This window comes from Chelonia mydas, chromosome 8 (assembly GCF_015237465.2).
Source record: "Chelonia mydas isolate rCheMyd1 chromosome 8, rCheMyd1.pri.v2, whole genome shotgun sequence".
In the NCBI taxonomy this organism is placed as follows: domain Eukaryota; kingdom Metazoa; phylum Chordata; order Testudines; family Cheloniidae; genus Chelonia; species Chelonia mydas.
In genome coordinates this window covers 6,889,550-6,911,899 of record NC_057854.1, presented here as the reverse complement: position 1 = coordinate 6,911,899, position 22,350 = coordinate 6,889,550, and the positions used below count along the sequence as shown (strand labels likewise).

Below are 22,350 nucleotides of genomic sequence, written 5' to 3'. Positions count from 1 at the left end.
TACGGGCATGGAGGGGGTGATTTGTTTCCATCCCGTGCATCCCCTTTTGGATACCCCACACTTCCTTCCTTTCCCTTTGCGCTCCAGCCTGAAGTTCCCAGGTTTCTGGCCGAGCAGCACGGGACGTGAATTCTTCTGGAGCCCATGGGCAACCTGTAATCAGGCAGACAATGCCTAGAGGTGGTGCAGAGGGAGGGACTGATACAGGCCTATACGGGTTGCAGGGGGATGGGGCTGATGCAGACCCATAGGAGACCGGAGGCACGTTGTCTGCTCCGTGGCGTCACAGGGCACCGCTGCACAATAGCTGGGACGTACATGTACTAGCTCTGATTGCACTGAAATAGCACCATGGCAGTAGAGCGCGGACAGCAGCTCAGTCTAGCCACCCGCGTACAGCCCTGTCTGAGAGCCTAGGTACGTACTGAGGCAACCAGCCCAAGCTGCTGCCCATGTGGCTGTGGCTACAGCACTACATTTAGCATGTAGCTTGATCAGAGCTAGTCCATGTCTATCTACCCGAGCTGGGAATTGATCCCCCAGAGCCATCCCACCAGTAGCCCGCCCTGGCCCCCGTGTCGGTAGTCTCCGCGCAGGCTGAGCGCCGATCTGAAATGGAGGTTGGCTTGTCCTCTCCCCTCTGGAGATCAGCCCCTCCAAGGTAGGGCTGAGCAGAGCAGACACATGCAGCAAGGCGCTGTCACTCACACTGCTGCTCCCCTAGCCCCATGGATGAAGAGAGGCCACCCCAGGGCCATTCGTCTGTCCCCTTGCACCGCTCCCGTTGGAGAGGAAACCGAGAGAGGGGAATTAATGAAGGAGTGACGAGCGTGTCTGAGTGTGCCAAGGTCGCTCACGCAGTCCGCCTCATCCTCGCCATCCCAGAACATAACCACAAAGTGCATAAAATTAATAGTTTATTAATCAACTGATGGCATCATAGAACAAAATGGAGAACGAGTAAGAGACAGGCCGGGTAGGGGGCTGGGCCCAGCTGGAGACAAAGGGTGCTAGCAACACTGGCAATTCCAGACGTGGCAAACAACGGCGACAGCATCACCAACACTAATGCTAAGGACAAATAGGTGACTTGGCTGCTGCACTGCATCCTGGGTAATGCTGGAGGTAATTGTCATGTGGAACAAACAGGCCCATTTTGCTTTGAAACCCTGTATTTTGCAAACTCCTCTCTAACCTCCTAGCAATTTCCCAACCAAGCAGCCTTTATGGAGTAACAGCACGGGGGCAGAAGAGGGGGAGAAAGGAGCAGCGCTTAGAGACAGCTGTCTCCCAAGTCTCATCTTTGCAGGCTTCCAGATCCCTGCTTCAGCGACGGAGAGAACAGGCAGGCCAAAAAGGAGGGCTGCTGGCCTGGGTCTCAGCAGGAACGTCAGCGAGAGAGAGAGGGAGACTTGGCCAAGGAGAGGCAGATGCCGTAATGCTGGGCTCTCCCTTCCCAGCACTCCAGTCCTCCTGTGCCAAAGCTTGTGCCTGCCGAGACGCTGCTCACTGACCGGCTTCCTCCATGGGAACCTGGCTGTCGCTCGGCTCCTAGGGCTTGATGTTTTAAATATACTTTGGCTTCTGCAACTTTACAAGAGAGTGATCTTAGCATATCTGTGCAAATAGATCTCCTCGGTGTGTGGGCAGCTCCTCATGGCCACTATTGCCAAGGCAGAAGTAGAACGGCCGTGGGCTTAGCTAAATCTCACCCACAGACTTTCTTAGAGCTAGAGCCAGACAGGGGAGGAGATGGAGTGTGACAAGCACTCCTTGGGGCCTATCTTTGCAGGTTGAGACCCCTCCTTTCTTCCAGTGTTTTTTGCAGGTTGTTTTGTTTCCGCTGAGCTATCCTCCAGCAGTTTGCACTGTCCTTTCTCATCACACCTGGAAGCAGAGCACGGAGCAAGGAAACTGAGCCAGCGTGTCTCAGTACAGGGATGGGACAACAGTGCATCTCTGGGAGTGACAGAGGATTAGCTGAGAAGGCAGGACAAAGTGGTCACTGGCTCAAAATTGAGAAACACATAGAAAATAAGATGTAGCTTGCACCAGCTGCTGTCACCAGGAACCAATGTTCCCATTCCCAGAATCAGTTGTCCCTTTCTCTCATGACGCTCAGATTTGGTCTCATGGAATTAAGCATGCTCAAAGATGGCACATGCAATCATTGTGAAGTCACCACTAGAGCTAACCAACCATTACAAAAAAAGTTACAATGCTTTAAAAATTTTCCAGTAAAGTTTCATTCATTTCATTGGGTTGTGAAACAAACTCATTTTCTGCTTTTAGAGACTTTTTGGTTCGACCTTTTTTTTTCCTTTCAAAAATTGAAAATTGTCTAAAATGAGTTTTCTGTTTCAGAATCATTTCCAAAAGCTTTGCATTAGACTGATCGCTCCAATTGGCAACAGAAAAGAAAGGGAAAAAAATTTAAAACAAAGAAACAAAACAAAGAAAATCATCAAAACATGGAAAAAATTGAAAAAAATCAAAATGGATTTTCCATTTTTGAAAAAATGGCGAAATTTGGTTAAAAATTTTCAGAGATTTTATGACCAACTCTTGTCACACCACACACCCCCAATCATGAATTTGGTTATAACAGTTGCCCACGTCCAACTTCCCATTAAAGCTGTTTTCTCAAATGATCAATAATGATTTGTTTTTGCATAGCATCCCCCTTTGCTTTGATTCCAAGTCTGATCTTTATTTTAGCTCTTTTTCACCTTTTCTCTTGCTCTGTATGGATTCTTCCCAAAGGCCCTGATTCAGCAAAGGGTTTAAAATATATTGAACTTTAAGCATGTACTTAAATCTGTCCTTATTCAGCAAAGCATTTACGTGTGTGATTATGTGTTTGGCTGGATATGGACACACTTTAAGCGCATGCTTAAAGTTAAGCACCTGCTGAAGTGCTCTGCTAAATGGGGCCCATAAGTGAAATCTCACTTACTTATTCATTAAACAAAGCATAATGCATAAGGGGATGGAATGCTCCACTCTATTGCTGTGATGCTAGTTATAAGTGGCTTGTTAGAACACATAGTCTCTCCCCTGGGTCATCTGAGCTGGTAGGTGATTTTAGGTCTGTTATGGTAAGTGGCTCTCTGTGTCTGCTTTGTAACTGGTCATAACCCTGCCAATGTACCAGGGAGATGGGTCCAAGCTAGAACTATTGATCTGCCCCTGGCCCTGCACTGGGTGGGGTGATGGCAGAGCTGAATAAACTGAACTTCAATCTCAGCCACCACGGCCCCTGCGGCCTTTGGTGTTGGAAAACCAATTCTGATGCTAGTTTTGTCCACCACCGTTTGACACAGAGATGCCCCAAAACCGGAACCATTCCCAGGGTCAGAATACTTCCATCCCAAATGGAGCAGAGTGCAGCTCAACAGGACCCAGATTTCAACCAGGGGATGAGGAGAGAGAAACAACCATCCCTATCTGTGAGTTTGATAGGAGACTCTGCACAGTGCTCAGATGTACTCTAATCCTGCAAACTGTTCCACCTGGCCAGGCCCTGGAGCCCATGCTGATCCCCACTGAACTCCGGGGTCGGGGGGGAAGGGGAGGGTGTCCACACGGAACAACTTGCAGGATCAGGACCATAGTGCAGTGATGGGTACTGTATAGACAGGTAGATTGATCCATGTCCTGCTGGTGGGTAATGCGAAAGCTCCCATTTTTGCCCATCTCTAGGGTAACACGGCCTCCCATTTCTCTTCCTCTTGTTGTTGGGGTTTTTTTTCCCCTCTTTCTATATAAAATCACAATCCTCCAAATAATCTAAATAATAATAGAAAAACACAGATGTCATTGTATTCCTCTCCCGTCCCCAGCCTTGTCTCTGTCTCTTTCCTCGCACACACATACGGAGCCAACGGGAAAGCACTCCGCAAGGTACCCAGTGAAAATGCTGTCAGTTGTCACGTCCTTCAGGGACAGATGTAAAATGAATGTTATTTTGCAAAAAAAAAGGCCCGCCCTGCTCATCCAAAAGCTGACAAGCCCTAACAGTCCTCATTTTCCAGAGACAAAAATAACTATTTTCAAAATTCACAGCAGGGCCGTCGCCTACACACGCTGCACCAAGAGAAACCTGTGGGGAGAAATGTAAGACGCGTTGTGTAAATGTAAATGCACCACACGTTAAAAATGCTTTTAAAGCTGTTTACCCCCTTTCTTCCTGGCCAGCCCCCTTCCGTGGCACACGCGGGTGCACACTCTCTCTCACGCATGCCACAGGAAGGTCAGCAGTAAAAGGAAGCAGAAGTGGAGGACCAGCAATTTGCACTCTGTCGCGCTCAGAGAGGACTGGCCTCAGATGATCTCCTCAGTTAAATTCCCAAGGAAGGAGGGCGGTATGGTATCCCCCCTTTGCTGGCAGGACTGAGCAAGCATGGAGATTCACTCGGCAGCCAGGGAAGCAGTGGGTGCCTGTTTGGTGCAAACACATCATCAGAGTGTTTTGAGTAAGGAACAGCTCTGGGAACAAACAAAAGAGATGCCTGCAGTTTGCAGCCCAGCAAGGTGTTACTACACACTGATCCCACACCTGCATTCCTCCCTACATCCCCATCGTCAAGCTGCACTACATTTGCCCCTGGGAATCCACGCACACCCTGGAAAATAGACCGAACAGAGCAAGTGTCCGAGAGACCTGGTCCTCTGTTCCAGAGCCGGCATCAACATGGCAGCAAGGCCATGAGGCAAGCTGCTCTGCTGTCACTGCAAAGGTGTGTGTGGGGTGGGGGTGGGGGGGGGCTGTCTGGCAGAGGACACCCCTGGGAGTTGAGAATCAGGGAGCTGCCTTCTTTCAAACCCATTGTGGTGGTGGTGGTGGAGGGGGGGTAAGTGAATCCACACATATCTGTCCACGTGGGTGTACATGCATGAGCCTGTACAATAGATGAATGTGAACTGGGGTTGTTCTATACTGAAAGGCTGACGCCCCATAAGTTCTCAGTGCAAACGCGTCTCCAATACACCACACGGCCACGCTGATCCAGGCCCATATACAGTCTGTTTGCCTTTGTGTCCATTAGGGATAGTATTCTCTTGCCGCCCCCAGGCTCTGCCTGGTCTCTGAGCCAGGGACCATCAACATAAAACTAAGTGTGCCTCGCCTTCACTGTGCTGCCACCTGCCGTAAAGCCTTCAGGAGGGAAAAGCTGTCGTCGGGGCTGAGTGAGAAAGGACAGGCAGGGTTCCCAGAGCAGGGGCACATGGGGCAACACACTCACTAGGGTTCCATAAGGTGACAGCACATTTTATAGAGCCAGACAATCAGGGAAACCTGCCCTGAGAGCAGCCTTCAGCAGGCCAGCCTCCCTCATATGAACCACTTGAGAACATCCTCATGAAGCTTCAAGTACCGTGGGTTTGATCTGCGTCTAAAGCTTTGCTCCCAGGATGGTGCGTTTGAACTGGTCCCTGGGTTGATCGCTTACGGCAAGTTTCATTCTTTTGCACTGGAACGGGCTAGACAGCTCGACAACCAGCGACCGATGTAACGTGCACTGAACAGGACCCCCGTCGCTCTCCCTCGCCCACCTAACCTGGACACCAGCTCCTTGCAGACCGGATGGCTATCCCTACAGGTTGCTCAATTTGGGGGAGTCCGGAGGGAAAGACATCGGGGGGCTTTTGTGACTGGCTGGCCTTGTGCGCGGGTCCACTGGTGCAAGGGAAAGTGAGAGTGCGCTGCTGTCTCTGTGGCCATCTGCCTCTCTCCCTCCCATTGTCCTGGCCATTTGGAACACCCACCTTGAGCGGCTGCGTCGGGAGCTCTGCGGAAGCCCCATCAGATGCGGTTTGACATCAGCCTGGTGTTCAGCTTCCGGAAAAAGGAGCGCAGTTTGCAGATCTTGCACTTCTTCTTCTTGTTTTTATTTCTCAGCGGCCCACCACCTCCCTCCCAATCCTCCGCTTCCTCCTCGCTGGCCCACGGCCCCCAGGCACCACCGTTGAAGTCCGGGTGGGCCCGGGGGTTCTCGGCCGGGTACCTAACCGGGATCGCAGTCCGGTTGTAGTGGACGAGCCTCTTCAAGAGAGCCCTGACCACGTCTGGGCGCTGGTCCGACAGGTCGTCGCGCTCGTAGGGGTCAGCCGAGATGTTGAAGAGCCAGACGGATTTGCGCACGCTATCCGTCAGCCGCTCCAGGTTCCACCAACTCCCTGGGAAGTTGGTCAGCATCTGCGGAGGGATCCAGTCGCTGTAGCCAGGGTCACCAGTCAGAAGCTTCCATTCTCTCACCCGTATGGAGGCCTGCACAGCTGTGTTCCATATGCCAAAGCCGCCCTCCAGGGAGCCGTGCTTGGCGTGGTTGTAGAGGGGGTCGATGTTGTGTAGGATTTCAGTGCGCGGGGACTCCTTGCCCTCGCTGATGGCCGGCCACACATTGTACCCATCCAGGCCCTTGGCTTCAGACACGTTGCCCCCAGCCAGGGTCACCAGCGTAGGGTACCAGTCTGTGATGTGGACCAGCGCCCAGCTGGTCCTACGCTTGCGTTTGATCAGGGGGCTGTGGACAAAGCCGATGCCGCGGACCCCGCCTTCCCAGTAGGTCCCTTTGCGGCCTCGCAGAGGCCAGTTGCTTCCCCCGGAAAACGTCTGCCCGCCGTTGTCCGTGGAGAACACAATCACACTGTTGTCATAGTAACCGTACTTCTTGAGTGCCCAGGTGATGTTCCTCACGGCCTCATCCATGCACGTCACCATCGCGGCGTATTTGCGCCGAGCCACGTTGCCCATGGAGCGGTAGCGGTAGATGTACTCTTTGGGGGACTGCAGGGGCGTGTGCACGGCTTGGAACGCCACATAGATAAAGATGGGCTCCTTGGGGTTATGGGTGGCCAGGATCTTGTTCACTCGCTGGGCATAGAGGAAGGTTGAGTACTTCCCACTCTGGTCCCACGCTACGTTCTCCCCTTCGTGCAGGTCGTAGCCACAGACGCCGGGTCCGTCGCAGTTGTCGTAGGTGTAGTAATCCACGTTGCCTGTCAGGGAGCCCAGAAAGGTGTCGAAGCCTCGCCGGGTGGGCAGGCATTCCTTTTTGTAGAAGCCAAGGTGCCACTTGCCCACCATGTGCGTCGAGTAGCCGGCTTCCTGCAGCTTTTGGGGCAGCGTGACCTGATCCAGGGGCAGACAGTTGGGCTGCCGGGGCCGGATGATGGAGTGCTGAAGGCCCGTGTGGATCTGGTACCTACAAGGGGAATGAAGAAAAACAAAAAGAGAAATTAGTTCTGATCCAGAAAAGCTCTGAGCCTCCATTCCTTAGTGGAGCCTGCCTGTGTGCCTGGGAGAGGAAACACATTGCACTAGGTTTGACATGGCAGACCCCTATTTAACAGCTGTCCCAACCACACACTCCTGTCCAAGTTGCTCTATCTAAATCCATTGCATCCACTATCATTTGGAAAGCCGGTTATGTATCCTACAGGAACAAACTGTGCAAAATCAGTTCAGTAAATGCCCCTCCAGCCAGCAGTGCAGAATGGTCATTGGGCTGCTCTCCTGTAAAAAGCTAGATTACTTGTGTTGCATGAGTCATCCCGTTGAGGTCAGTGGGGCTACTTGTGTGAGCAAGGGCTCAACAAGATGAGTAAGGCTTGCACAATCTCGCAGTTTGCTGTGTGTCCACAGGGTGACGAAGTCTGTCCTGGGAATATTAGCTTCCTTCCTCCCATTCCCAAATTCAGGTAGTTTCTCTCTTCTAGTAGCACTCAGGTGGCATCTGTTCTATCCAGACCCTTAGCACCAAGAGACTGAGATGAGGCAGGCTTCATACAATGAACACTGATCTCCAAGTGCTGTCATAGTTTTCCTGTAGACATGCAGCATACCCTAGAGACATGCAGCCATGGGCTGCCACCACAAGATGCATCTACAGTGAAAGCGCTATATGGCTCAATAGAGAGTCAGCCTGCACCCTCTACAGGAGAAGACTATGGACTTAGAGGTGGTTGCACATACCTCCCTCACAGTGCCATTGTGAGAATCCAGCAATTAATGGCTGTAAAGCCAAGCAAGTAGGAAAAGCACTAAAAACATGTCAAGTATTGTTATTACTACTATGAGAGGAAAGCTTCCTACGGCCTCATGGTCAAAGCAAACACCACATGGACGATGCCACTCTATGACCCCATGAGTCAGTGTAAAGGGAAGAAAGGATCATATAATGCACAGCCATAGAGACTATCACGTTAACACCATGGCCATGCAGATACCAGCTCTTTCTTTCCCAGTTGTTCGCAAAGGTTGCAGCTGTCTCCCTCCATTTTGGGGGTCTGATGGAGGAACCGGAGGTTCTCCCTTTTCAGGTGGTTATTAATTTGTGTTATAGCCATCAGTTTCCAAAGACTCTGCAGACATGGGCATGCACCATTTGAGCCGCTTTACAGATGGGAAGCCTGAGGTACAGGTACAGGCTACGACTGTCAAATACAGCCAGTGATTTTGGTTGCCTACCTGAAGGCACCTTTAAAACTTTGGCCTAAGTGACTTGCCCAGCACTCACACAGCAAGTCAGGAATAGATCCTCATGTTTCCGGACTCCCAGCCTGATGCCTGGTCGCCTAAATCAGTGGTTTTCAACCAGGGGTCCAGGGCCCCTTGGGGGGCCACGAGCAGGTTTCGGGGGTCTGCCAAGCAGGGCCAGTGGTAGACTCGCTGAGGCTCAGGGCAGAAAGCTGAAGCCCCACCTCATGGGGCTGAAGCCTGGATCCCTGAGCCCTGCCACCCGGGGCTGAAGCCGAAGCCTGAGCAACTTAGCTTTGCGGGGGCCCCTGTGGCATGGGGCCCCGGGCAATTGCCCTGCTTGCTACCCCCTAACGCCAACCCAGGCTTTTATATGCAGAAAACCAGTTGTTGTGGTACAGGTGGGCCGTGGAGTTTTTATAGCATGTTGGGGGGAAACAGGACTCAGAAACAAAAAAGTCGAGAACCCCTGACCTAGATCATGCTATATCTCTTTAAGTACTTATCTGGACCCGCATTCCCACAGTGTCTGAACACTCACAATCTTTATTATTTATCCTCACGCATCCACGTGGGGCAGGGCAGGGCTTTTATCCCCATTGTACAGGTGGGAAATGGAGACACAGAGAGATTAAATGACTTGCCTGAGGTCACACAAGTCCATGGTGGAGCAAGGGCATGGATCCCTCTCTCCCAAGTTCTAGGCTAGCACCCTAACCACTGAACCACCAGGGCTAACGGACCACATTTAGCCCTGGCATAATATCATTTGACTTCAATGGGAGTTGTGCCTGCTTACACAGTGCTCAGTTTGGTTCAAGATCCCTGCCCCATGGAGTCTACAGTGTAAAGTTTCAAGCAATTTATTACACAATACACAAAACAATTCTTTTCCAAGGGATTCTTCCTAAGAGAGCCTCAAGGTTTTACTACTTGGGTATTTTCCATAGGGCTATCTCATAAACACCTGCCCACAGTAAGCTGGGGTTAACTGGTCAGAAGAGAAGGGAAGAAACTGTTAAGTTTCCCAGGACAGTGACAGGTGAAGTTGTTGTCTTACCTGCCCGTTATAAGTTGGCTCCTGGATGGGGTACAGATGGGCTGGATGTAATAATTCTCCAGTTTAACTCCTTCGGCTGCTAGCCGGTCTAGCATTGGTGTCTGTATGTCTGAGTCATGGTACCCGATATCATGGTACCCCTGGTCATCAGTCAGAATGAAGATGATGTGAGGTGGTCTGGAGAAGGCAGGAGGGAGCGATTTCTCCATTGGGTCCATAGAAAAGTCCCTTACCAAACTGGGTTTCATCCAGTCCCAGGACAAGTAGCCAAAACTAAGCAGGCTGACTAGTGAGAAACCTGTGAGAGCATAAACAGCCATGCTGGACCAAGCATTCAGACTTCAGCGGTTATTGTCCAAGCATCTTCCACTGAGAAAGAGGAATAGGAGACCTCTTCCTCCTCCAAAAAAAATCACAATCTACCCTCCCACCCTAGGGTCTGTTCTTTCAAATTCCTTTGGCAAGTTTTATAGAAACAACTCTCTCTCTCTCTCTTTAAAAAAAAGAAGAAGAAGTAATTAAATCCACCAGTGCTGTAGAGCTGTTTCCAGTAAAAAGAAAATAATCTTCAAGCTGATACAGTCAAAGACACATGCACCATAAAGTTAATTTCCTCTGGGATGTTATTTAGTTTCCAAAAGTGCTGCAATGTCTCGTTTTTAATACAACTACCCAAAACCCAGCTAGAGACCACGCTGGATTCTTGTCCCGTTCAGCTGTTGGAATGCCGGGCTAGCCAAATGGCTCGTTAAGCCCTGTCTCAGCAGAATATATTCTTTTTATGTAAACCCCAGTGCAAGATGGAGCCAAAGTTCAAGCCTACAGCTGCTGAGTCCTCTTCCTCACCCCACGGTGATGAACCAGGCTCTCCCTTCTTCACAGTTTGCACCGAAAAGATTTCTTGGCAAGACCAGATCACCATTATTCTCCTTTCTTCCTTCCCTTGTTTTGTTTTGTTTTTCCTTTCCCCTTTCCCCTTCTTCCAAATGAGCTCCCTCAAGAATCCCTGAAGTTTTTCAAAACTGGACAAAGAGCCCTGGAAGCTCCCTGCTTAGCTTTGCTCAAACTGCAACCCGAGTGATGAGAGCAGAGCCAGAGGGGGAAAGAGAGAAAGTTCCCTCCTGAAAAGACTAGCGAGGAAGGCAGAAAGTTGTAACATCTGCCCAGGAGACAGGCTAAGCAGCCAGGTTTAAGGGGAGTCTGAGCTTCAGCCCCTCCCAGTTCTTTCACTGACTTCAAGGAAAAAAGCTGGGAAGCCCAGAGCCCTGCAGGGTCCTAACACTGGTTCTGTTCCCCTGCTTTATAGCTGCAGCGTGGATGTCTCCTTCTCTGATGTGTGCAGGGAACTGATTCCAGGAGCAGCACACAGAGGTTTCTTGCCCACATTCCTGGAGGCATTTTCATTTTTCTGAACCTGAAGGTTTTAAACAGGATGCTTCACCCTCCAGATGCATCAAGGCTCCTGGTAGGCCTGTCTGGCATTCCTCACCACGACCCCCAACCAGACAAATATGTTTTTCTGGAGTCACTGCAGGGCAAATTCCTGAGACTGCAGAAAAACCTTCCCCCACCGCTACCCCTTTCTCGCCCTTGCAGAGATGTGTCCAGATGATATAAAGAGCTGGTGGCAGAGGTAGGCCTGGAATGGTGGTGGATAAACAGTGGAGCCCACCCTCAGTGCTACAGTAATATAAATAAATAAATAACAGCTGAAAGATTCCCTATTCAGGGGAAATGGCAATGATTAGTTATAGATCTTGGAAAATTAATAACACAGGACTATCTAATGGTACTCAGGACTCTTCAACTGTAGATCTCAAAGCACTTTCCAAAGTTGAGTTAGCATTATTATTCCCATTTTACAGATGGGGAAACTGAGGCAGGGAGCAGTTAAATGTCTTGTCCAAGGTCGCATGGCAAGTGAGGAGCAATAGAATCAATGTCTCTTCCCGCATAGGTACTTAAATGGTCTGCATTATAGCAGTCCCCAAGAATTAGTTTAGTGTCCTATACAACCCTTCAGGTAGATGTCAATGTAGATATATAGGTGTTACTCCCATGTAGGTGTAGGTATATAGATGTGGCTCCCCTATAGATCTGAATATAGAATAGTTCAAAGCAGTTTTAGGAATACCTGTCATTGTTTCAATAGCTACTTAAGTGCCAGTGATGCTGGTGTATGTCAATGAAAAGGGCCATTTTCTTGCTACATCCTATCACCAAGTCAAGGCTGATGCCCAGTCGTGCTCACCTTACTCACAAGAGTCTTCTCCTCTTGACTTTAATGAGCAGGATTTGGCTTGTAATGGGAAAACCTCAAATTCAGAATACGTTGTTCTAATAAAAAACGGTTGCACGTTTGCTATAGCCTAGTGAGAGCCCAGGGGCCCTGGGAAAGTCAAACGTTTGTTCAAGGCACCTGGGTTGTCATTCACTCAGCAGAGAGGAGGTTGCACTGCAGATTTCTCAGGCTCTAAGGAGGTGGTAATTGTCTCAAATTCTCTGACAGGACAGCATCAATTATCTGTATGTATGTACATGCATAATGATGAGGTATTCTGATTTCACTTTCTCCGGTTTACACCAGCAACTTGAGTGGAATGACTCCTGATTTCACCTGGGGCAAGGTAGATCAGAATCAGGCCCCAGACATTTCCCTCTCCGCTGTCCTGATCTTTAAAGGGGGATTCGGGAGGGTACTCTAACCCTCTTCGCACCTCACTAGAAGAAAAAAATGCGTGTGACAACATGGGCTGGGCAGTGGGGCTCATCTCCTGCCTCCAAGATCCTATTCACCAGTTTCATCCCCTCGGCCTGTGGTTCTCAACTACGCATACCCTGGGGGTGTGCAGAGCTCTTCCAGGGGCTACATCAACTCCTCTAGATATTTGCCTGGTTTTACAACAGGCTGCACTAAAAGCACTAGTGAAAGCAGTACAAACTAAAATTTCATACAGACAAACACTTACTTGTTTATACTGCTCTTTATACTATACACTGAAATGTAAGTACAATCTTTATGTTCCAATTGATTTATTTTATAATGATATGGTAATGATGAGAAAGGCAGCTATTTTCCAGTAATCATGTGCTGCGATACTTTTGTATTTTTATGGCGGATTTTCATAAGCAAGTAGTTTTTAAGCGAGGTGAACCTTGGGGCTATGCAAGACCAATCAGACTCCTGAAAGGGGGACTGTCATCTGGAAAGGCTAAGAGCCACTGGGCTAGGTTTACAAGCAAAATGGGGCAGCTGCACTTTCGAGGGAGCCGTCGGTCTTTAGGACCGCAGAGGCAGGTGCTTCAGTTCAGCTTCTTGGACAAGTCCCCCTGTGAGGCTCTTGTAGTTCTCTTGACTCAGTCGAGCAGCTGGGTGAGTTTATTCAGCACTACTCTTCTCTCTTGCTGTCTCACTCTCTCCTCCAGTTGTGGGAAGCCATGACTGGAACTGTGGCTCCCATGACAAGTTAAAGCTTTGTCCATTTCCCCTGCAGTCCCCAAGCCACAGCTTGTAACTCTTCCCCATGAAGACCCCAGGCGCAGCCCCAGAAGAAAGATTCAGCAGGCTACAGAATGCTTCTCACTTAAAGGAGGTTGGAGTCTTGGAAGAAAATGCAACGGTTCTGTCCGGTCTGGGTGCTTTTCACACAGCAGTTTCTGGATGGGAGACGGCACCGACAGACTGAGAGTGGAAGAGGAAGAGGTTGTATCCCTGGAAACTCACTGGGATTGTGATGGCAGAAAGAATTAGAGAGTCACCGGTACCCCAGGGAGTTTTCCACCTGTCTTCCCAAGTACAAAACGTTTAAAGGAAGGGGTGGAAATTAACTCAGTCCCTGCCCCAGCAGCGCTGCACATTACCCAAGACACTATATGGTTATATCTACATATGTTGGTGCACATTAGCTGTTATCATCTGTTTAGTAATTTAGTAGAGACTAAGGTGATGGGGTGCTATAGAAGAACCAAAAATAGATACACAGATTAGAGAGAGAGATCTATCTTCTGGACAGCAGCCTTGTGTCTTTTCACATTGGCAAACATTCATGCACGCGTAGGGAAGTACAGTGGTGTGATGTAGTGGGTGGAAAAGGGGGTTGAAGCCAGGACTCTCGGGCTCTGTTTCTTATTCTGCCACAACTTGTTGCTTAATAACAGGCATGTCACTTAACCTATCTGTGCCTCATTTGATCCGTCCATAAAAACAGGGATTCCTGCCGGACCTCCCAGGAAGCATGTTAATGTTAGTAAAACATTCTTGAGATCCTCAGGCCAGAGGCAGTGAGTTATTTCCAAGTCTAATCCTGGCACTTTCTAAATAATAAATAGCAGTTGGTTTTGGTAAATGTCTCCTAGAAACACGAACATAATGGCCTTTCCCTTTCTGATTTTGTCTTTTACCATGTAAAAACAATGCTATTTTATTCCCTTTGTTTATAACAGAACTTGACGTTAACAGGAGATTTTTCTTAATGTTCTTCTTTGTCTGTGCCCTGGTACCACTGATCACATCAAAATTGCTCTGGGAATAGTATTTTTTAAGTTACCTGCTGCTGCACAGACACCACATAATTTTATAGGTCCTATACACATTGTGTCTATTTTTTCTTCTTGCTTATTTTCTTTGTTGCAGAGGGGCAGTTTGGGTTTTAGAAGGCCGTCATATTCAGAATCCGTTAGACATGGGTTGTAAACAATGATAGGAACAATTTTAAGATGCAGCACATTTTGGGACTAAACTACTTACCAGCAACCCCCTAAACCAGATTATCATCCTCAACAGGAGAGCAAAAATATCAGCAGGCAGCAGACTTGGCCAAGTTTGATTTCTCTGTGCTGTCTGAGCAGCAGTGCCAGACCAAGTTGGAAGGGAAAGAAGAGAGGGCCCGGGAGGAGGAGCAGAGAGATTAGGCTGGAACAGTCTGGAGGATGTCAGGACTGAGGCACATTGACAAGGCTTTGGGGGTGGGGAAGGGAAGTACTGGAATAGCAAGGTCAGGACTGAGGTGGGTTGGGAGAGCTGCGGGGGGGCCAGGAATGGACTAGAAGGGAGTGATGCAAGTCTGTGCATAACATCCTGCTGGATACCGAGGGTGTAAACAAGAAGAGTTGCACAACTGTAAGCAGCACGGAACATGCTTTTAACCCCAGCGCAGGCAAAATAATGAGCTACCTCTGCCCCTGGGTGCTGAGTGAGCTCAGTACACATGGTACCAGAGAGGGAAGGCAGTGAAGGGCTCCGGGGGCTGAAGAGTGGAACATGCTGGGAAGGAAACACAGTGGTATAAGATAGCAAGTGTGATTGGGAGTACAGGGTGGGGAGGCAACAACTGGAGCGAGAGGGCCAGAGACTCCAGAGCTAGAGGCAGAGAGATGAGAGAGGGCGTCATGGTCTTGGGGAAGGAAAGCCACCGCTGGACAGAGCGTTCATGTCTGCTGCAGGCCCTAAAGGGAAAGGAAGAAGAAATCATAGCCGGAGGCAGGAAGAACGGACACAGCTTTGGGATGGGTTGTGTTCCAGGAGCTCAGGCACAGGGACCAAATGTAGGAGGTTGATGCACCACCGTCAGCAAACGGTAACTCACTGCAGAGCAGCGAGGAACTCCTAACTGCGCCATGTCAAAGTACAGAACACTGAGGCCCAGATCCTGCTCTCAGTTACCCTGGTGTAAACTGAAGCCAATGGAGTTATTCTGGATTTACACCTATGTCAGTGAATGCAGAATCTGTTCCAAAGTGTTCAGTCTAAACAGCTGGCCTAACATGGCAGAGACGCTGGCACAGATTGTAAACATAAGGCAAAGTTCTGCTCTTAGTTATACCTGTGTCAGTGGCAGGTTTGGACGGGCCTCAGATGGGACTTAGAGAGATCCAGGGACATGTAGGTTTTCCAAGAGCCAAGACTCCTCCATGCAGTGACAGGTTTAGCACAGAAAGCATGGAGCTGTACATCCAAGTCCTGGCTGCCCGGAGATCAAGGACCCAAGAGAACTTCAATCTACTGATCAATCTACTGACCCCACCGCTAGAAAAGATTGGGTCCAGAAAAAGCAGGAGGGTATGTGGGCGGGGGTATGGGCTGGCTCTGACTGCCCTCTGTTGCCCCTTGTGCTTTAATTTAGCATGCTACCATATCATGCATAATAGGGCATGCTCGGAGAAACCCCACAATGCCGTGTGCACAAGTCGAGCACCAGAGACAGGAGGGCAGCACGCATAGGAAGCCAAGCCGTGAGGCAGCTGCACCCCCAGACAGTCACCAAACGAAGTTATAGCTGCAGAGCTTTCAAGCCCCTTCTCTGAGGGGAGCAAAGACTATTCCCATGGCCTTGGGCCATAACAGCTGTGCTAGGCCCATGAGTCATCATTGCCTGAGCTGACCTCTGTGACAGATTCCCAGGGCCCCTACTCGTCCAGAGCTGCCGTGCGTACAATTAGAGGTGCTTTCTCAGTGATGCACGTGGACTCCTCCAGACACTCACCAGTTTTAGGCTGAGACATAATCACTGTAGAGGGCAAGGTTTGAGGTTTGAGGTCCAGACACACTGGACCGCGATCACTTCAACGGGAAGCAATGGAGCAATGTGGGGAACAGCGAGGGTCCTGTCCATTCAGGTCATAATTCATTATCTTTCTGCCAGGCAGTAAAATGGCCTGACCTCCGTGAGCTGGTTTGTGGGTCGGTTCGGCTCCGACCTCATGTTGCGTCTCTGGCAGTTGTTGCTAGGTAACAAGCGACCTGCCTTCCCTCTACGCTCAGCCAGCGAGGCTGTGTTGTGATGGTGTGACACTTGTGTTGTGATGATGTGACACATGACTGATGTAATGGAATCCAGCCCTCTGCCCGGGTGGAACAGCACAGGCCGGATCTAATTTCTAGTGTGTGTTTCATCACAGATAAATATTAATACACCAGGAGTGAGTCGGTTTTGAAGGTTCTAGACGGCAGCTGGCGCGCAGGGTAGACATGTCCACCTGGAGAGGGAAGGGCGTGAAATGGGTTCTCCCCTGAGCAAGAGTAAGAAGGCGGGGAAATGGGAGGTAAGAGGAAGAATCGATAAGCTGAACTTAGTAACCAGTGGAGAAACCAGTGTAAAAAGCGGGCCCCTAAACGGCCTATTTGAAAGAGTGCAGGAGGGAGCCACGTGCAGATTGAAGAGGAGGTAGGAGCTGGTGGGGGAAGCGGGTTGAAGCAGCAAAATGTGGGGGGAAAGGAGACATAATTAATGACAGTTATTATAAGAAGGGGCTTGACGCTGAGCCGTGCCAGCTCATGCTTGGCGTCCCCAGGGGAAGGGGATAAAATGGCTCCAGGCCTTACTTTTATCTCCCTCAATCCTGCTGCACAGCTCCAGTGGGAGGCTGTGGGAGGTGAGTGGGGGAGCTGGGTTCCAGGTTGCCATGAGAACAGAGTGGCTCACTGGGGGATCCCTCTGCTCTCCCCACAATCTCTTTGGGTGGGGCATTTTAGCTCAGTTATCTCATTTCTTCTGTCTGCCTTATCTCTCTGAAACAGCCAGGGTCACTGTCTTGGACTCTGTGGCCCGTTCACTCTCCCTGATTCTCATTCAGCTGGAGAGGAAGCTGGCCCTATCTCCAGGGCACTGGGCAGGCATTGCCATCCCTCGCATTACACTAGTGTACAGCTGTCCCAAGCGGCAGTAGAGCAGGACAGAGTCACAGACCCAGTCCTTGGAGCGAGGGAGGGACTGGAGCTACGCAGCAGCCCTGGAAGCAGTTGTTATGTGCAGCTGTTGCGGGTTCTGCACATAGCTGCTGCTAAGGTCAGGATCTGGCTCACTGGGGCAGTGGCAGGTGGCGATGCAGCCACACAGGAGATGCAGGCCTTGGGTAATTGCAACACTCGTCCCCGGAGCTGGTGAAGTCACAAATGACATGTTGGCGTTTCGGGATCAGGAGAGTTTCTGCCAACTGTGAGTGCCACTCAGTGGACGATTTATGCCTCATAGAGTTTAGAGGTAAAAAAAAACCAAAAAAACATTTTGTTTTTGGCTTTCTAGTGCATCCTGCCTGCTAATGCGAGAATGTTGCGTGTCGGTATGTTTTGTAGTGCTTTGTCCAATTTGATTTTAAACGTCTCAAGAGAGGGGAGTTTCACAGCTTCCCTGGAGAGACCAGCCAGTGCATTCTTAGGAAGTTCCCCCCGATAATCATCTTTAGTGATCCTTTCTTTAATTTCTTCCCATCCCTTCTAGTTGTGCCCTCCAATACCACCCCAAAACCACCTTCTTATCTCCCCAGTGCCTCACTTGTGGGCACTTTTTCTTATGGCCTCCCTTAGGGCCTGATCTGAATAGACTAGAAAGAGTCTATTCAGATCAGGGGATTATGGGACTTCAGTGAGCTTTGGATTAAGGCTTTAGAGACTGATTAGCCAATTCAGCTGTCCATGTTTAGGATGAGCTCCTGCAATCCTTACTCATTCCAAGCTCCCACTGAAGTTACTCACAGGGCAGAGCGATGATAGACCCTGACTCTGGGGCACTACTGAGACTGTGGGTGGAATAATGTGTCCAGTATTGGAGACTTCAATACCAGAAAGACTGAGGCAAACTGGAGGGAATTCAGAGGTCATGAAAGGTCCTTAGAGGCTGGCAGGAATGAGGAGAGGCTAAAAGAACTGCTGGTCAAATCCTGCAGTCCTTAGGCAAAACTGTGTTGGCTTTTTCCTTGACTTTCTCCAACATGTGTTCCTATTGCTTCTGGTTATACCTCCCATCACTATCCACAGCAGTCCTCTGTCTCCTTGACATTTATAACTGCCATCACTTGTGCCCAGTGCAGCTGATTGGCCCCTGCATTATGCCAGTTTTACAAGTGTAATGTTATTAAAATCCCCAGCTGAGACTGGGAACCTTAAGAGCTCAGCTGGACTCTCCTTCAAGTCAGGGTCAAGCACTTTAATTGCGGGGGCAGGCAAATCTTACACTGGGAGAGCAACATTTCAGACAAAGCCAATTGACATTTTTTAGCTTAGTGAGCTAGACAGAAGCCACGTGCTTGGTGCCCTCCTGCTGCTGTATTAATTGTGCAGAGATGAACCTTGGCCTAGCTCTAGGTGAGTTCTCTCCGCAGGGCCGCACTTGGCACACTGCCTCCCATTCGCTCAGCTGTTTCTCTAATTTGAAAATTAGCTTTCTTTTTTTTTAAAAAAAAGAATTGTTACCTGGCCTGGAGCAAGAATGAAAATAATCAAGGCTCTTCCTGCACTGGCTGCCACTACCCCCTATTCCCAATCTCTGCACACTAGTGTTTTGACTGACAAAACCTCTGAGGCAAATGGGTTACACACACAGGCTTTGCATATTTTTTGCAGCCATGCTTTACCGTAAGGGCCACAGAGTGAAGTTTAAAACCAAGCATCAACCCCACCCCCTTTTTTTTTTCAAACCCTTCTTGGGGACCTAGCCCCTCAGCGTTTCAATACTGCCTTTCTCTCAGCACTCAATGGGGCATTATTAACAGCAGGATTATTGAAAGCAGAACTCCCTGGCTTTTCAATGGGAGCTCTGTGCAGGGCAAAATATTGCACAATCTGTTTGCATGGGCTGCTGGTTCCCTTTCCTCCTCCACCCCCGTGCCCTCCCCACACACACACCTAATCTCCCATCCCCCAAATGAAAATATGAAAGGAGTTTAATAAGTCCCATTTCTCCTTCTTCATAGCAAGACTTTTGACCTAAAAGGGCATCGGGGTCTAGACCAGGCCTGAAATGTAGAATGTGTTGCTCTCCTTGCCTTAGATGTTTAAGGGCTTCCGTTCTCCCTAGCCACTGTTTGATTTTTATTTTTCTTTATTGGGCTTTTGATGAAAGAGCCTAGTCTGGAAAAGAAAAAAACAGTACAGAGGTTGGTGGGAGCTTGTCGACGGGAGCAAAACCCAAGCAGAGAATCTCAGAGCTACATGGCAATGAAGTTTGCTTCAGTTTGTCACTGTGATGATCGTGTGGAACTTTCCCTGTGATGGCGTGCGCTTGCTGCTGTAGATAAAGGCATCTCAGCATTTCCATGATATCAGCCCTGATTTACAGGATTTAGAACTTGGCTGTAAAAACTCCCTCCAGGTGGAAACTTGGCAACAAGCTCTTACTCAAAGAGAGAAATTTCTTGTTAGCAATTTTGCGATTAAAAAAAAAAAAAAGCTTTGACTTTTAAAAATTATGTAAATAATGGGCCAAATCTCAAGTTGTCCTAGAAATGAACCAGGTGTTCGTTTTAAGTAATCATCATTCCAAATGTAGCCCCTTTCCTGCTTAGTCCATCCTTTGTGAACCAACTCCAGTTTTTCCAAATGGAGTCCTTATTTAACAGAGTTGGGTCAGGATTCATTACCCACTGAACCCAGCAGGAGTTCAAGTTCCTTTGACTTCAGTGAGCTTTGGAGCAGACCTTTAATAAATCAGGGCTTGTCCACACAAGTTACTGTGCTTATTGTGCTCTGTAGATTCACACCCTGGTTTAACACGCAGTAGCTCACCTGGTAAATGAGCCCTTGGTCTTAGCTTATGGGTTGTTTGTGACCTGTTCACGTTGATTATTCCTTATTTATCTTGCAGTTGGTCACCTAAGTCAAATGGTATTGTCTCTGTTCCCTCACTGGACAACTGCTAGATGACATAAAAAAAATCACCATTTACCTCACGTTAATAACCAGCAGTGCCCTAGACCATGTGTTTTTCTACTCCAAGTAAAAGCATGGGAGGGAAGTGTGGTTGTTTCTCAGGTGCCTGGGGATGGTAGCTGTGGGTAAACGCTTACTTTTTGATGGCAACCACCATAAAACGGTTGATCTAAAGCCTGACAAAATTATACGGCTCAGGACCAATTTGTATGTCTGTGGAAGAGTCAGAGGTTTCCAGGCCACAGTGACTCATTCTCACTGAGCTGTGGCCAGGGGAAGAATAATGAGCAAGTTCGCATGATCTTCCTCTTTCGCAATCATGATCATTGCCACACCCTGTGATGTCAGACCCTGAAGCAATAAGAGGTGATGCATTTTCTACGCAGAGTGGAGTCACAGCACAGGCTGTGTCCCCGCTGCATGGTTTCTATCTGCCCTATATGAGAGATCAACTCTGTCGAGCATTCCAGCCATTGGATGACTTTCTGGAACTCACTGGACCTTTCTGAAGCCCTGTGCCACATGCATCTCATTTGTGCAGTTGAAAATAATCATCATCATAATCAATATGCACTTACAAGTTGTAGAGCAATATTATAGCACTTTTCTAATGTAAACCACAGCGCCTGCTAACACATGTTGGACTTGGCTTGGACACGCTCGGAATCAAAGCACCGCAGTTCTCCTTTCCCCGCCATTAGAAAAATAAAAAATAAAATACCTAAATCAAAGATATTTCCTTTCCTATGCTGAGGAATTTTTCTTCCATGTTTGGTCACTGATGGTACATCTCAATTACTCTGCAAATTGCTTTCATTATATGACTTATAAATATTCCTTCACTGGTTTGTTTTCTTTCTTCCTCCTTTCACTTTGACAGATTTCATTCCATCATCTACAGTTCCTCTATTTAATATTTCGGTCCACCCGATCCCTTGGTAAACTACAGCTCAGCTTCTCTCCTTAATGACCAGTGTATTTTCTTTGAAGAGCTGACAAGCTGGAGAAGAGCCTGTGGGTTTGGCTCTGCTCCTTTCTTCACATGTCTGATGCTTTCCACATGGCTTCGGCACACTCCATTCTCACTCTAACTTGGACCCAAGTTTCCAGCATTGGACCTGAAATGCATCCATGCTTGAGGCAGCATGCTGGGGACTGCTGCTCCCATGGAGAGACTGGAGGGCAGCAGGACGGCTTGTATTCTTCCTAAGGTTTCTAGCCATATGCAATTTGGTGGAAGTGGTTAGACAACAGTGCCCAGAAGGATCCTGTGGAGAGGATTAGGTGGGGAAGACCTGAATTCTGGCCAGGCTGAAATGCTATGGACTGTTAGGCGGTACAGGGAGGAATCTTAACCTTTCCTACGCAGGGTAACTTTTGAATATATGAGACTGACGCTTAAATTCGTTCACCTTAGAGAAGTTTTTCACGTTGTCTCACGGGGTTTTCTAACCGTCAAAGCTGTTTTTGTGCATGTGTCCCTCACTGGTCAGGCTCTATGGACAAAGGGGCTGACCCTTTCAGTAAAGAGTAAGTGGCTACTGTTGCCTGCAGGCCCCTCTTTGAACTGGAGGAGTACGTCCAAAGGTGGCAGAAGGAAGGAATTTAAGCCTTTAGGCTGGTTGGTTCCTGGCAGTGCTTTCCATAGCCCATGATGACCCTGACACTTGGCTGCAAGGGCTTATTGATTTTGGACTATTCTAACTCCATTCCTGACATGATTATTCATGGGACAAACAGTAACATCTCACTGCTCAGAGTATGTAAGATGTTGGTGTGACCTCCAGCCTCGTCTTGGCTGAGCACGAAAGAACAATTCTTCCCAGCACCAGCCTGGCAAATTTCCCTCTGCTACAGGTAGAGGGGCTAAGAGCCGCCTGTCATTGACTTCAGATGGGCTTTGGATAAGCCCCAATATGTGCTAACGTTCTTCTCCCAGTTGCCTGCTCACACCCTCTTTATGGACTTCTTGCCCATATTACCAAACAAGACACGCTCTGCCGATTCACCCGTTGCACCAGCCGGACCCTCTATTGCTCAGGCACCCTCAATAGCTGTGCTCTGGGATAAAGACTTGATGTTAAGTGGTTTTTCCCTTCTCCTGCAATTTTATTCTTAAGTAACACTGATGCTAGCAGGCAGCCCAGCCACAGAGCCAGGGCTTAA

General features: G+C 48.9%; 1 protein-coding gene across 1 annotated transcript; it reads right to left on the bottom strand.

Moving 5' to 3' along the window:
• Positions 1–912: 912 nt before the first annotated feature.
• Positions 913–10,749, bottom strand: ARSI (arylsulfatase family member I). Its single transcript, XM_007071526.4, has 2 exons — positions 9,543–10,749; positions 913–7,208 (listed from the first exon to the last, which is right to left on the bottom strand). The coding sequence occupies exons 1-2, from the start codon at positions 9,860–9,862 to the stop codon at positions 5,807–5,809; spliced, it is 1,722 nt and encodes a 573-aa protein (XP_007071588.2). The 5' UTR covers positions 9,863–10,749; the 3' UTR covers positions 913–5,806.
• Positions 10,750–22,350: the final 11,601 nt, after the last annotated feature.